Source organism: Ascaphus truei, chromosome 1 (assembly GCF_040206685.1).
Source record: "Ascaphus truei isolate aAscTru1 chromosome 1, aAscTru1.hap1, whole genome shotgun sequence".
Classification (NCBI taxonomy): Eukaryota; Metazoa; Chordata; class Amphibia; order Anura; family Ascaphidae; genus Ascaphus; species Ascaphus truei.
This window is the reverse complement of record NC_134483.1, coordinates 477,517,550-477,530,421: the sequence shown is the minus strand read 5'-3', so window position 1 is coordinate 477,530,421 and position 12,872 is coordinate 477,517,550. Positions and strand designations below refer to the sequence as shown.

At 38.8% G+C, this 12,872-nt stretch overlaps 1 protein-coding gene across 2 annotated transcripts in view; it reads left to right on the top strand.

Annotated features, from left to right (window-relative positions):
• KLF3 (KLF transcription factor 3) overlaps window positions 1-12,054 on the top strand; it is a 35,697-nt gene extending 23,643 nt beyond the window's left edge. For both annotated transcript variants that reach the window (XM_075567909.1, XM_075567904.1), the window contains exons 3-6: window positions 6,690-7,182; window positions 7,692-7,824; window positions 9,910-10,070; window positions 11,349-12,054. In XM_075567909.1, the coding sequence (XP_075424024.1) occupies window positions 6,690-7,182; window positions 7,692-7,824; window positions 9,910-10,070; window positions 11,349-11,530 (969 nt within the window). In that variant the 3' untranslated portion in view covers window positions 11,531-12,054. The remainder of the gene's footprint in view (window positions 1-6,689; window positions 7,183-7,691; window positions 7,825-9,909; window positions 10,071-11,348) is intronic.
• Window positions 12,055-12,872: the final 818 nt, after the last annotated feature.

Below are 12,872 nucleotides of genomic sequence, written 5' to 3'. Positions count from 1 at the left end.
TGAAAATATTGGCAACAAAGGATCAGACACAGGAAAGTATTGTATTGTATGTCTTTATTTATATAGCGCCAAAAGTGTACTCAGCGCTTCACAAAGAATACAGTACAGGGAATAATAACAACACAATAAGTGCAGCAAAATCAGACAATAGGAAAGGAAATCCCTGCCCCGAAGAGCTTACAATCTAAGAGGTTTGATGGGGAACTTACAGAGACAACAGGGGAGGGAATAAGTGCTGTAGATGGCAGTGCTTGGTCACAATGGGTGGTAGGAGTGACTGAGTGTGTGGGACAGTAACCATGAGTGCAGGCTTTTGGGATGCTTGATTTGTTGGGCAAGTTTTAAGGTTTGTCAGTGTTAAAATGAGAGAGTTAACACAATTTACAGGGTAAGAGATGGCAGGGGGGCATGGGTGAAATCAGGTGTGTATGTCTGGCTTCAGGCTTAGGCGAGTTCCCCAGTAGCAGGAAGGAGTAGATCGAGGGTGTGAATAGAGGATTTGTGTGGATGTTTTTTATTGAGGGGTAAAGAAGTTGTTGGGAGAGAGGTGTATAAATAATGGTGCAGTGGGGAGTGGGGATGTTGGAGAAAACAGAGACGTTCACAGAGAAGTGAGGAAACAGTAAACAGAAAAAGCAGTAGGGAGGGCATAGTGAGATGCAGGAGAGACTTTCCAGGTACTGGAGGATAGAAAGAGTACAAATAATCACAGCTTTTGGAAAGTAAATTTCTCACCGTTGCAAATTTGTTGTGCAGAGTCCAGATCTTCCTCAAATATTCACCTCCAATTTCAACTCCAAAATTAACTCTGCCAGACACTTAAAATGTGACATTTTGATGTTACACAGCTAATGGCTTCACAGGCTAGATGGATGGTCTTCAATACTCTAAAACACAGCCACTTGACTAACAATTAAGGGAGGGGTTTGCCTAATCAACTCTCACAGACATACTGATTACATTTTAAATTCTGTAGCAATTGATGTTAGAAATTCAGCTCAGACACACCAATTAAAAAAGATCTTGCATTGCTGGGCGGGGTGGGGGGCTGCTAAAACCTGCTATAGAAATCAAAATGCTCAGTATATTGGAACTCATTAAAAATATGACATTAAGAGTTGAATAATAAAAATAAAGAAATGTAGTAAGTATTACCTAATACTACAGAACTGATTTATTTAGAAACAAAAAAAACACACGTAGGATATTACATGAATTGCTCTTTTCATGGTTTCAGCAGCATTGGAAAATAGTAAAAAATTACAAGGAAACAATATTGTTTGTAAGTGCAAAGCAGTGGAATCATTAAAATATTGAATGTGCAACGTATCTGTTAATTACCATTGTAATAGTTACATTAGCACAATATATATGGCTTGGCGTGAAGGAACCTTGTGATGTATCTTAATTCACAACATATACAAACAAGATCAATATGTGCATCCAGTGCAGGGTCTTTATCAGGGGAAATCAACTAGTGATTATAATGATTGTGATACTGTAGTTCACCTCTTTGAAACGCTACATGTTATGTTGACACAACAATTAGTCGACCTACAACTATTCTTTTAATTCTTTGCATGTTGTTCAGCCCGTTTTGAAACTGGATGAACCAATTACACTTTGGTTAGGAATGTGTTGCTGGCCTGTGCAGTGCTAAAGAGAAGACATCCTCATACCAGTAGCCCATATACCTGGGCTAGCATATGAAAGATGTGAAGCCATGAGACACAATCCATACAATTGGGAAAATAGTTTAAGGTATGTTCAAAAGCTCTATAAATTTAGGCCTAGTAGCTTTATTCCCAAAATGTATAAACCAGGAATCCCATGTGATTTAGCAATATAATTAAAGGGTAGGGTAGTTTGGAGCTGAAACCTAAGCAAGAGCAGCAATTCTAAAGTTTCACTAATGAGGTTCTGCGTTATAATGCACTTCATGGAAAATACACAACAGCAGCACGTTGAGGAGTAATTGATAAAAAAAATGTTATTATGCATCACAACTTCTCCAAAGTAGAAAAATGCTACATAATTTCATAGTGAAATCTGGGATTGGGATGGAAAGGGAAATGTACATTTGTACAAATAGATTAGTACTGTACGTAAAAATTGTCTTTAACTTAAAATAAGTGGTCAAGTAGGTATTGGTATATGTGGCCACATGAATCTTATGAAGCCCCCTAAATATTGCTGATCAAACTGTGCCAGTAGATAAGCTCTGTAGGCACACAGAAAAGATTTGAAGCAGTAATTCATTGTGCTTGTCAAGTGTAGTGAAATCAGAATGCTGAAAGTGTGTAGACAGAGGTAGGAGTCTGACCCGGAAATCATGGGCTTTCCGTCATGCTAATGGCTATACATGCTCTCAACGCCATAAACACAAGGTTAGAATGAAAGCAACGCTGTCACTGTCCAACAGAAATGCAGGCTATGTAATTTGGCACAAGCCAAGTAACTTACATTTGGTTACTTTGCTACTTACAATGACTGCCTTTGTAATTGCGGCTGCTTAAAGAAGTCCTGGACATTCTCCAAGCATCAGCACTTATGCAGACTCTTTGAAATAGTCACCATATTTCTCCATGTGTTAGCTCATCTTCTCTGGCACCTTAGGACAGGGGTGCACAAACTTTTCTGTTTGCGCCCCCCCGGCTACTCTCTCCATCTGCTCGCGCCCTCCCCTCCTTTCCGGCTCTCTGGCATAGGCAGTGTCATATGACGTGATGTCATGTTGTGATTTGACGCCGTGTTGTCATGGTGACGCGTTGCCGAAGAGCCGGCTGAGAGCAGGTAAGAGAGAGTTACAGAGGCCTCGCACCTCCCCCTGGCATTTAATTTAAATATTGTGGGAAAGAGCATGTGGCCTCTGTAAATGCCACACCCTTCCCCCCACACAGAAAATCTTGCGCCCGCTGGGGGGCGTGCCCTCTTGTTTGCGCACCCCTGCCTTTAGGTATTGATTTTATCAACAACTAATATTTAAAACCATTCTGCTATATTCTGAATAACAGCTACAGCAAGACTTACCGTTTGTGTTGTCGTGGCCGCTCGTGGCCCAGACGGACTAACGTTGCGGGGGACCAATCCAGAAGCATGTCCACAACACTGTGGCCATATGCTTTTTCAGGGCGCAGCGCAACGCTGGAGACAGTAAGTCTCGCTCCTTCTATAGTTTGTTCTGCACAACTGATGAAGAGGTTTTGATGTTTTCACAGCACAAGTTTCATTTGGTCACTAAAAAAAGAGATATTAAGTAACTGATGTTTGCAGAATAACTTCATTCGTTGTTTACCCATTCACTACTGTACATGGGGCGGTGAAGTGAGACAGTTGATTACACTCGCTGTGTAACAATGAGACAATTACTGGTAAGGTTTCGGAAAGTGCCAGATCCAAGACATCCAAGTCATATCTGTTCAGTTTATTACTTTTGTAAACACTCTGGTGAATAGGGAATTAATAGCTCAAAATATGTTCTTTTTGGGCGTGAGGTCATCAGACAATAGAAAAATTATTGACTGATGAGCTCAGTTTCTGGAAAAAACAAATACAACTTGGCATTTATATTCTGTTGCAACAGTTTGGTCATTTAGTGTGTGAAAACATTATTTATTTTTTACTAAGGGTTTTTTTTTTCCTTTCTAACACTTGATTGAATGTACCATAGATGATCTTAAACCTTGTGTAAATTACTGTAACTGCAGTAAATTGCATAAATCCAAAGAAAATACTACTGTAAGAGAAAGTTTTGTGTGCAAACTAGATTGGCATTCTCAACTCGGTTTTTAAATGTCACTGTTCGTAATATATATAATATATGTACACATCCAGTATCACCAATACTTTGATGCAAAGAAAAGTAATATTGCAATAATCAGAGGCTTAAAACATGGGCAGTGGTTCCCCACCTTTCTTTGGTTAAGGAAAGCCACGTGAAATTCTGAGGAACCCCAACCCTCTCTAACAGCGAGCCTGATATCAGATGCATTGTATCTTTTTATGTATTTGGTACAATTTTTAAATTACCTGAAAATTACAGCAAACCCTTTAGGGATGCCCGGGGAAACCAAGGGTTCCTAAGAACCCTGGTTGAAAAACACTGATTTGGGGACTAGTTTAGTACAACCCGCATAAAAGTAACATTTTTAACGCTCAAAAAAATGTGCTGCCCAGGAACTCTGAGAATGGCAGTAGGTTTATTACTATTTAATGGTGAAAGGTTTGTTACTCGACTCTCAAAAGATGAAGCCCATGTATTTTTGTTATGTTGATCAATAAAAGGTATCACACCCTACAACATTTTACTTCATAGCACAGTATCAGTCTCATTGTTTTTAAGAAACAAATCAGAGCAAATGGTGACTGACAATTTCCTCTTAAAACCTCATAAACCTTACAAATGAAGTACATTGAAAAGAAGTTGCTTTGTTTATTTCATTATTTACTTACTTATGTATTGATTTTTGTACATATCTGACAGGATTGACCTTTGTCCTTTAGACCAGTGACAATTACAATGTCAATAGTAAGATGCCATTTTCTGCTTCAGCTCTATAAAGAGCAATTATATGATAGAATAGGAGTAAAATCATTTTAACATCTGCCTCATGTAACATTTTGTCTCATACATGTAAACATTTGCCTTCTGTTTTGCCGTACTGTATCTAGTGCCTAAATAGCACTACTTTGCAATAGTAAATGGCAAGCATTATTCACGAGAGATCGCCTTTGTATTGTAGGTTTTAACACATAGCCCTTTGCCAAGAGTAATTGAGGTGTGGGGTCAATGCTGTTTTTTTAAAGACGCGTTCCAATTCCTTCTGAAATGTATATTCCAAGTTTTATTTGGAATGAAAAACCAGATTCCCTCGATTCAGCTATATTTTATAGTTCTTTTTAGCAAACGGTGCAACTTTGAAATTGTGAGGTCACCATTTTCCCCCCACTTGCCAAAGTTTGTAAATAGTGCGAGAGGTATTATATTAAACATTAGAAAGTCATACACTGACATCAATGATATTCCAGCAACTAAGAGAAAAAAAAATTATACTGCCATTTCCCCCATCAGATGAAACTTCTAATAATGTAATGAGTATTTCCATGGTGATATATTCAGTTTGATGCAGTAATTGCTTTATTATGGGATGAAATCTAGTCACATAAAATCTCATGCCAATAACCACACCATGGATTTTGGCACGCCTGAGGCCTTACAGAACATATTCTTCTGTTTTTCTGAATAGACATGCTTTGCTTGGCTCAGCACAGAACACTTGCTTTGTCTACCATCTGTTTCCCTACCACTTCTTGTTCATTACTGCCATTGCTTTGTGTAACAAAACTACACTAATCATCAGAACGGCCTTGAATTAGTATGGGGTGGGCTGCAGGAGGAATTGATAGTTAAGTAATATTACATTGCATTATTTATTATTATTATTGCCATAACGTATTCATGTAGGGAAATGTCCTCGGTAAACAAGTAGCATGTGATGGGATAGTGAGGTTAACTGAGGCACACTCCTTGTGTGGAGAGACTAAGCAGCATTTACTGGAATAGGTGGCTCCTCCTACAGGTCGGTAGAATGCCATGTAAATGGGAGGAGATGTTAAGGATAGTGGTTTCTTGGCAGAATAAATACAGCATGCAGAACTGGAGCAGGATGGAAAATGAAGGCAGTTGTTTAAGTCATTGCTCATGCTAATCACAATAAAGGGGTCTGTGTATCAAGGTACATGTGGTGCAGAATATCTACACCCTATGTATCAAAGAAAGTTCACATTTGTTTCCTTGATATACTGTATATGGTGCAGTTATTTTGCCCCCAAATTGCTCCACATTTGCCTTGGGGCATATGCCCCAAAGCTTTAAATAGTTTCTTCACATCTCCCACTTGGCTAATAGATCTCAAACCTAGTTTATACGAGTATGAAAAAAAGTTTGCTTAATAGAAGTGTCCATATGAAATGAAAAAATGATGAAGGGTACACACTTTATATTGTGAGATGATCCCTATATTAACAATCACTTGAGGTCACTTTGGCCATCATGTGAACACACCTGTCAAATAGATTTGAAAGAAGGAGATCTTTAAATCTTCTGTAAATGTTCACTGTGTTGAGGGAACATTTATCATGGAGAACTTTTCATTTTATATATATATATATATATATATATATATATATATATATATATATATATAAAACCATGCAGCAAGCTTAAGCCTATAGGGAACCATGTTTAAAATGGTTTTGAAGCAAAAAGTGGCACTGTGTGATCATTTGCATGTCATTTCCCAGAATCCCTTGCTGCAGTGGAAGTGCTGGGTGATAATGGTGAAAGGCGGGGTTGCAGACCTGCCTAAGACATGCAAATGAGCACACAGTTATATTTCCATTTGCTCTCTCTATATATATATAATCATAGAGTGCCCCAGATAAATAGGAAAGTTGGTCAGAAAAGTTATGCTGAAGTCTTGTCTATAGCTGGCTTATCTATAGATTATTCACTATACATTCACAATAATACAAATGAGAAAAGTAAGACAAAATCATTATTTTTCTACTTGGATTCCTTAATATAAACAGTCATTTAATACCGATTTGTTTTACTGTTTAAACATTATGTTCTGTTTGCATTTTACACTTCCTGGCTTTTTTATGCGTTATTTCTTTTTCTTCCATAGTCATATCAACACAGCTACATGGAGCCATTGAAGACAAATAAGTACAGTGTCATCTATCATGCACCAAACATGCTGCACAGTAAACTGTACCAGACCACAGATGGACTGTCTGGTGGATTCCAAATGGAGCCAGTTGATCTCACTACAAACAGAAGGAGCTCACCTCCCTCGTCTGGAAGCTCCCCGTCTCCTCTAAGATACCAGTCTCCACAGAGAAAAGGCTCTCCAGTATTATTCATGCATTCACCGAGCCCGCCCATGAAAAAGTTAACACCATCACCACCAGCTGTACAGCCCTACACAATGCCATTAACAATGAACCCTATGCTATCTGCATTTTCACGACATGGACTTAGGAACCCCGGACTTCTTCCGCTATTACAGCCCGTTGTTGTGCAGCCAGTTCCGTTTATGTATTCTCCACATCTTCAGCAACAATTTATGATATCTACTGTTCTATCTGAGGAGTTGGAGGATCACAATAACAAACACAGTAAGTAAACAAGTATCTTCATCTTGCTCCTGAAAAAAATATGTTGTTGCCCAATTTTAATGTGAATACTTTCTCTGATAGAAGTATATTTAAAAAAAATCTCCAGCATTAAGGACATTGTCATAATTTATTTATCTTTCACCTTTTTAGGACTTTGTCAATATTTAGGACAATGTATTAAATGTACTATGAGCAAACCCTTTTATTGCAGGACATGTTCACCACCACAGTTTTGTCAGCTTATGCAATGCTCACTAACTCCCTCAATTCCCGCAATGTTCATTGCTACTTTACCACACCCAGTCTATGTGCTACTTTCTTCAGCTTGGCTGCACATTTGCAGAGATTCGTGGGATCCCAAATGGCCATATGATAAAACTCTAGGAAGAACTGACATACAAGGCAATCCAAAAGTATGATTCCCTGAAAAATGCTACCTCTTACAGGGCTAGTTATATACCTGTATTATAAAGTATTAAATGTTTTTCTTTTTTCGGGGGGGTCTTTAGCTGAATATTATGAAAACTCGCCTTTAATAAAAACAATAAAAGTTGAACCAGGGATGGAGCAACAGATGACTGAAATCTACCCAGAACAAATGTCACCTGGCATCATCACACCGCCTCCGGGGATGTTCCACGAGTAAGTATATGGTCATCAAATTGATCTTTCATTATAAAAGTTGAGCTGAAGTATGTAAACTTGTCAAATTGATCAATATTATCCTATTGGTGTTACAATGCAACAACAGTACCTGAAAGGGGGGAAAAAAACAGCTAAAACATTATAGCACAATGTGGAATATTAAAAAAAAAAAAAAAAAAAAAATACGCTTCATCACAAAATACTTGCAGCGTTACACAAAAAAAGTTATACTTTCTGCTATATATTGCAACATAAAGCTCTAGAACAATGCCCTAGAAGAAAAGATCTGGAAGGGGATCAAGCTGTAAAAACCTGAGATAGATAGATTCAAAGACATGGGAAGAAAGTGTTTTTTTCTGAAAGGCTATGCTGATTGGGATAAATATAGTAACTGAGTTTAATAAATGCATTTTTCTAGATCTTTTGGCAAATGTATGTATCTCTGCATATGGGGCTCTCAGGACGGGGGGAAAATGTATTCCTACAGTAAGCTTCCTCTTTGGAGGCCTGGAATCCAGTCATTGTTTTTCTCTACCTGCGGTGTGGCAATGTGTGTAAATGCGAGGAGCCAATTTTGTGGGTGTGACACACAGGCTGAACTCTACTTTTAGGAATTGACGTCAGTCGCAAAGAGAGAGAGGGACCGCACCCTCCTGCTGGCACTCAACAACAGGAAATTCTTAATTTCTCTGTAAAGGAGTGACTGGAACAATAACGACTGCTATGAATAAAGATAGCACAGCTAGGCAAAGCAGGGAAAAGCTGTTTTAAATTACTGGGCCTTGAGGAAGTCAAACATTGTAAACAAAAGCACAGAAAATCAACCCGAAACGCAACAAGTTTTTGCAATCCTGAAAATGCTTGCGTGGGAAAGAGTGATCGACCTCTTTAATTAGTAAGAAAAATAAACTCCCTTTGAAAAGTTAATGGTTGGAAAATACAAATCCTTTTTTTCTTCTTTTTTTCTCCAAATCATCTGGTCCAGATCGTAATGAAAATTCCAATGGGTTGAAATAATAAGCAGCGTAGAATTAACTGAGGAGCCACACTCATTCCACAGCAGCCTCTACTCATGAACAAATGAGGCATATTTTTGAATTCTCCCTGTAATATGCAAGCTCTTTTTCCTTTAAGGCAGGGGTGCTCAACTCCAGTCCTCAAGCCCCTCCCCCGCTCAACAGGTCAGGTTTTCAGGATATCCCAGTTTCAGTGCAGGTAGCTCAATCAATCCCTGCTTCAGCACAGGTGGCTCGAACAGTCCCATCTTCAGCACACGTGGCCCAATCAGTCCCTGCTTCCGCACAGGTGGCTCAATCAGAGGCTCAGTCAAAGAGTGAGCCTCTGATTGAGCCACTGTGCTGAAGCTGGGATAACCTGAAAACCTGACTTGTTGGGGGGGGGGGGCTGGAGTTGAGCACCCCTGCTTTAAGGCACCAACTTGTCATAGGCGCACTTTGAAGCCAGAAATAGATGCATCGAATGTCGCAGTCCTATCTACATTTTTTGCTATCTCAGATCTGTCCTTTCAGTGAAAATGTTAAATAAACAAGAACTACTTTGAAACTAAATGATTTCCTGTTAAACAGAGTGTGCAAAAAAAGTGTACAGGTAGATGCTAGATCACCTCTTTCAAATGAAAAGTGGTAAATTAAAAGTTGCGCTGTATATTCAGTGGATAAAATATTGTCTAATTTTTATATATATATATATATATATAATATAATTTTTGAACATATCATCTATTTATTTCTGTAGACCTATAAGGAACCTGCGGTCGTATGTTCATTGTCATGGGGAGGTAGGGGGAAGGGGGAAGGGGTGAGGGGCAATATCACACGTGAAATGCTGCTTACAAAACGTACTTACCAGCCTATGGTAACTAATGTATGTCAACATATTGTATTAAAATACAAGTGTTGCATCACATTGCTACCCTTTCCTGCACCAAAAGAGTCGTTACTTCTTTGATGGTTTAAAACCCCCGTTTTCAATGCTATTGTTTTTAGTTCTACTTCCATTGTATGTCATAATGTGCCAGAAACAAGTGGCCATTTGTAACTATTTTCAAATCTACCCGCACAGAAACCACCCCTCAGTCATAGTGCACCCGGGGAAGAGACCTTTACCAGTAGAATCGCCCGAGACTCAGAGGAAAAGACGAATACACCGATGTGATTATGACGGCTGCAACAAAGTTTACACCAAGAGCTCACACTTAAAGGCGCACAGAAGAACGCACACAGGTATGAACAGCAATGTCTCAGGAGCGGAGAACAGTGGCCGTGTCAGTGATTGAAAGCAGTAGCTGTGTCGATACAATTGGCTATTGAAAGTGGCACTGCTGTGGTGTCTGACCCTCTATTGTACCAGGCACCACAGAAACAAGGAAACCCTGTATTCTGAACGCTTCTATAAATGGCTAATCCATACAGGAACATGTCTGCTGCTACTTTTTAATCCTCTTTGGTGCTGCATGGGCCTTCAAAATAGAACAATGTGCTACTGCCCCTCCCCCCCCCCCCCGCCCCCCGCCCCCCATAACCACTGAAGGGATTAACCCATTCAGTGCTCTTTAGACGTACCTGGCACGTCTTCGGCAGATGCTTGTTTTCTAAGGGGGGATCGGGCTAACCGCTCCGTCTGTGGGTCTCCCTCCACTTCCTGTATCCCGGGACCCGCGACACCACAAGGGTTAAAGACAGTGCTGCCCATCAATCAGTTTTAATTTAGAGCGGGATCTTTTTGTGGGAGTACGCAACTTTTTTCCTTTTCATTTTTGTGAAACCCTCAAACTTTTGTAAAAAAATAAATAAATAAATTACTAAATATAAACTGCCACTTTCACAAAATTCTGTCAAAAAGTGACGAAATTCAGCACGGATGGCTCAATCCATGGCTCATTCTTTGAGCCACCTGTACTGAAGCAGGGATATCCTGAAAACCTGACCTGTTGGTGGGTGGGTCTTGAGGACTGCAGTTAAGCACCACCAGCTTAGGCCATAGTGTCACAGTGAAAGGTCACCCCCTACACATTATGTAGGGAATTTGTTCTGATTATGATCTAATACATTGTGAAGATAAGGCCAACATATTACATTATTTAGATGTCCAACCATTTTGCTTCCAGAGGGCATTGAACTCCCCTGACATCATTTTGTTTTGCAGCTGTTACTTTTTCTTATATTGCCGTGTTTACATGCCATATACGTTAAGGTGGTAGAAAAGTGACAAAAACCCTTCACCGTACAGTGTACAGTACATTTTAAATATCACTTGTGAGCACATTCACATGTCTCAGACTGGTGTGCACCCCTGCGTTTCACCTTTGTCTCTTAGTATACAGTGCTTCCACTGCAGCAAAGGATTCTGGGAAATGACATGCAAATGAGCACTCGTATTGTTTAGTGTTTACATAGAAAATCTTTTTCCTTCTGTTGTTCAAATCTCAAGAGACTGTTTGTTTGTTTGACCTAAAATGGCTGCTTCATGCACTCATGTGATCTTCCTGTTCTCCCTTGCAGGGGAAAAGCCTTATCAGTGTACTTGGGAAGGCTGCACATGGAAGTTTGCTCGCTCTGATGAACTGACTCGGCATTTCCGTAAACACACTGGAATCAAACCATTTCAGTGTCCAGACTGTGACCGCAGCTTCTCGCGCTCGGACCACCTCGCTCTTCACAGAAAGAGACACATGCTTGTCTGAATGGCCTTCTTGCCTTTTATACTCACACAGTTCTTTTTGGATTCAGCTGGTCTGAATCGCAAGTTTAAAATTCCATATGGTCAGTAACTGATGTTATCTAACCCTCATTGTACTTGCCACGGGTCAGACCTAAGAATGTGAACAATTTCTTACAGAGGCAACGCAGTCTTTTCCTGCACATAGTACACCTCAGGAAATATAGAAAAGGACAACATGATGCTTCATGTGTACTTGGAAGCCATATATCTATATTGAATAACTTATAAATGTATTTAATTATAAACACAATGCCTAGTTTGCTTCATCTTGCCACACAATCCCTCATACACGTTGTTAGTGCTTAAATTCTTCTCCTTATTTTTTTTTTTTTTGTCCACAACTACAGTACAAATATACATTTCCTAAAGCAAGTCTTTTAATGGTGTAAGATTTCTTGTTCAATGTCTGTAATTTATACAATGATGACCTGGCACAAGAAGAGCCCTTTTCTCTTGAGAGGAAAGATTAAAAACAAAAAATTGGAAGACACAGTACGGTCCTTTCTTCAAGACTTCGTTAGAATATCGGTCACTTGGCTACTTTGTCTTCAATGCAGTATCTTATTGGATACCGATGGCATTCAACTATAATAGAGCTTCCAACACAGTAGTCAATGGATTCGGTATCGATAAACTGCGCCTTAATCAAGGATACAACTGTGTTATAAAATGAAATGTTCCCCTTTGTTCTGAACAGTCTATGTATTCATTGTGTGTACCACGATAGCAGTCACATTTTAGGAGTTATCTTCTCCATATTTTTGGGAGTAATGTATTGTAATATTTACATTTCCAAATAATTATTTACTTAAATGGAGATATGTTTCAAAGTTTCCCCGCTATAAAACGGTGCAGAAAAGCAACGCTAGATTTATGAGACAGAATCCCACTGCTATCAATAGATTTTTTTCCTTTTAAGAAATTATTGAAAATTGTAAGGTTTTTTTTTTGTTAACAACCAGTGGGGACACTTTGATAAAAAAAAATATATATATATATATATATATATATATATATATATTTTTTAAACCCCGATATGTTTTAGGTCAACTTTTGTCTTATAACTGAAGGCACTTCCCATAGGAAAATAATTTAAATATTCTATCTGGAATTTAGCAGGGTAAATGTTTTTCCTTTTTATTTTTTTAAAGCACAGTGTGATATTTAGCAAATACAGTAAATTGGCAAACCGGTACACAATGATAACATATCAAAAGTAGCTTTTATATTCATTATACGGATACAAATATGTATTTATCATTTAATATAACCATGCTTTCTCAATGGGTGATCAGAGATATTTT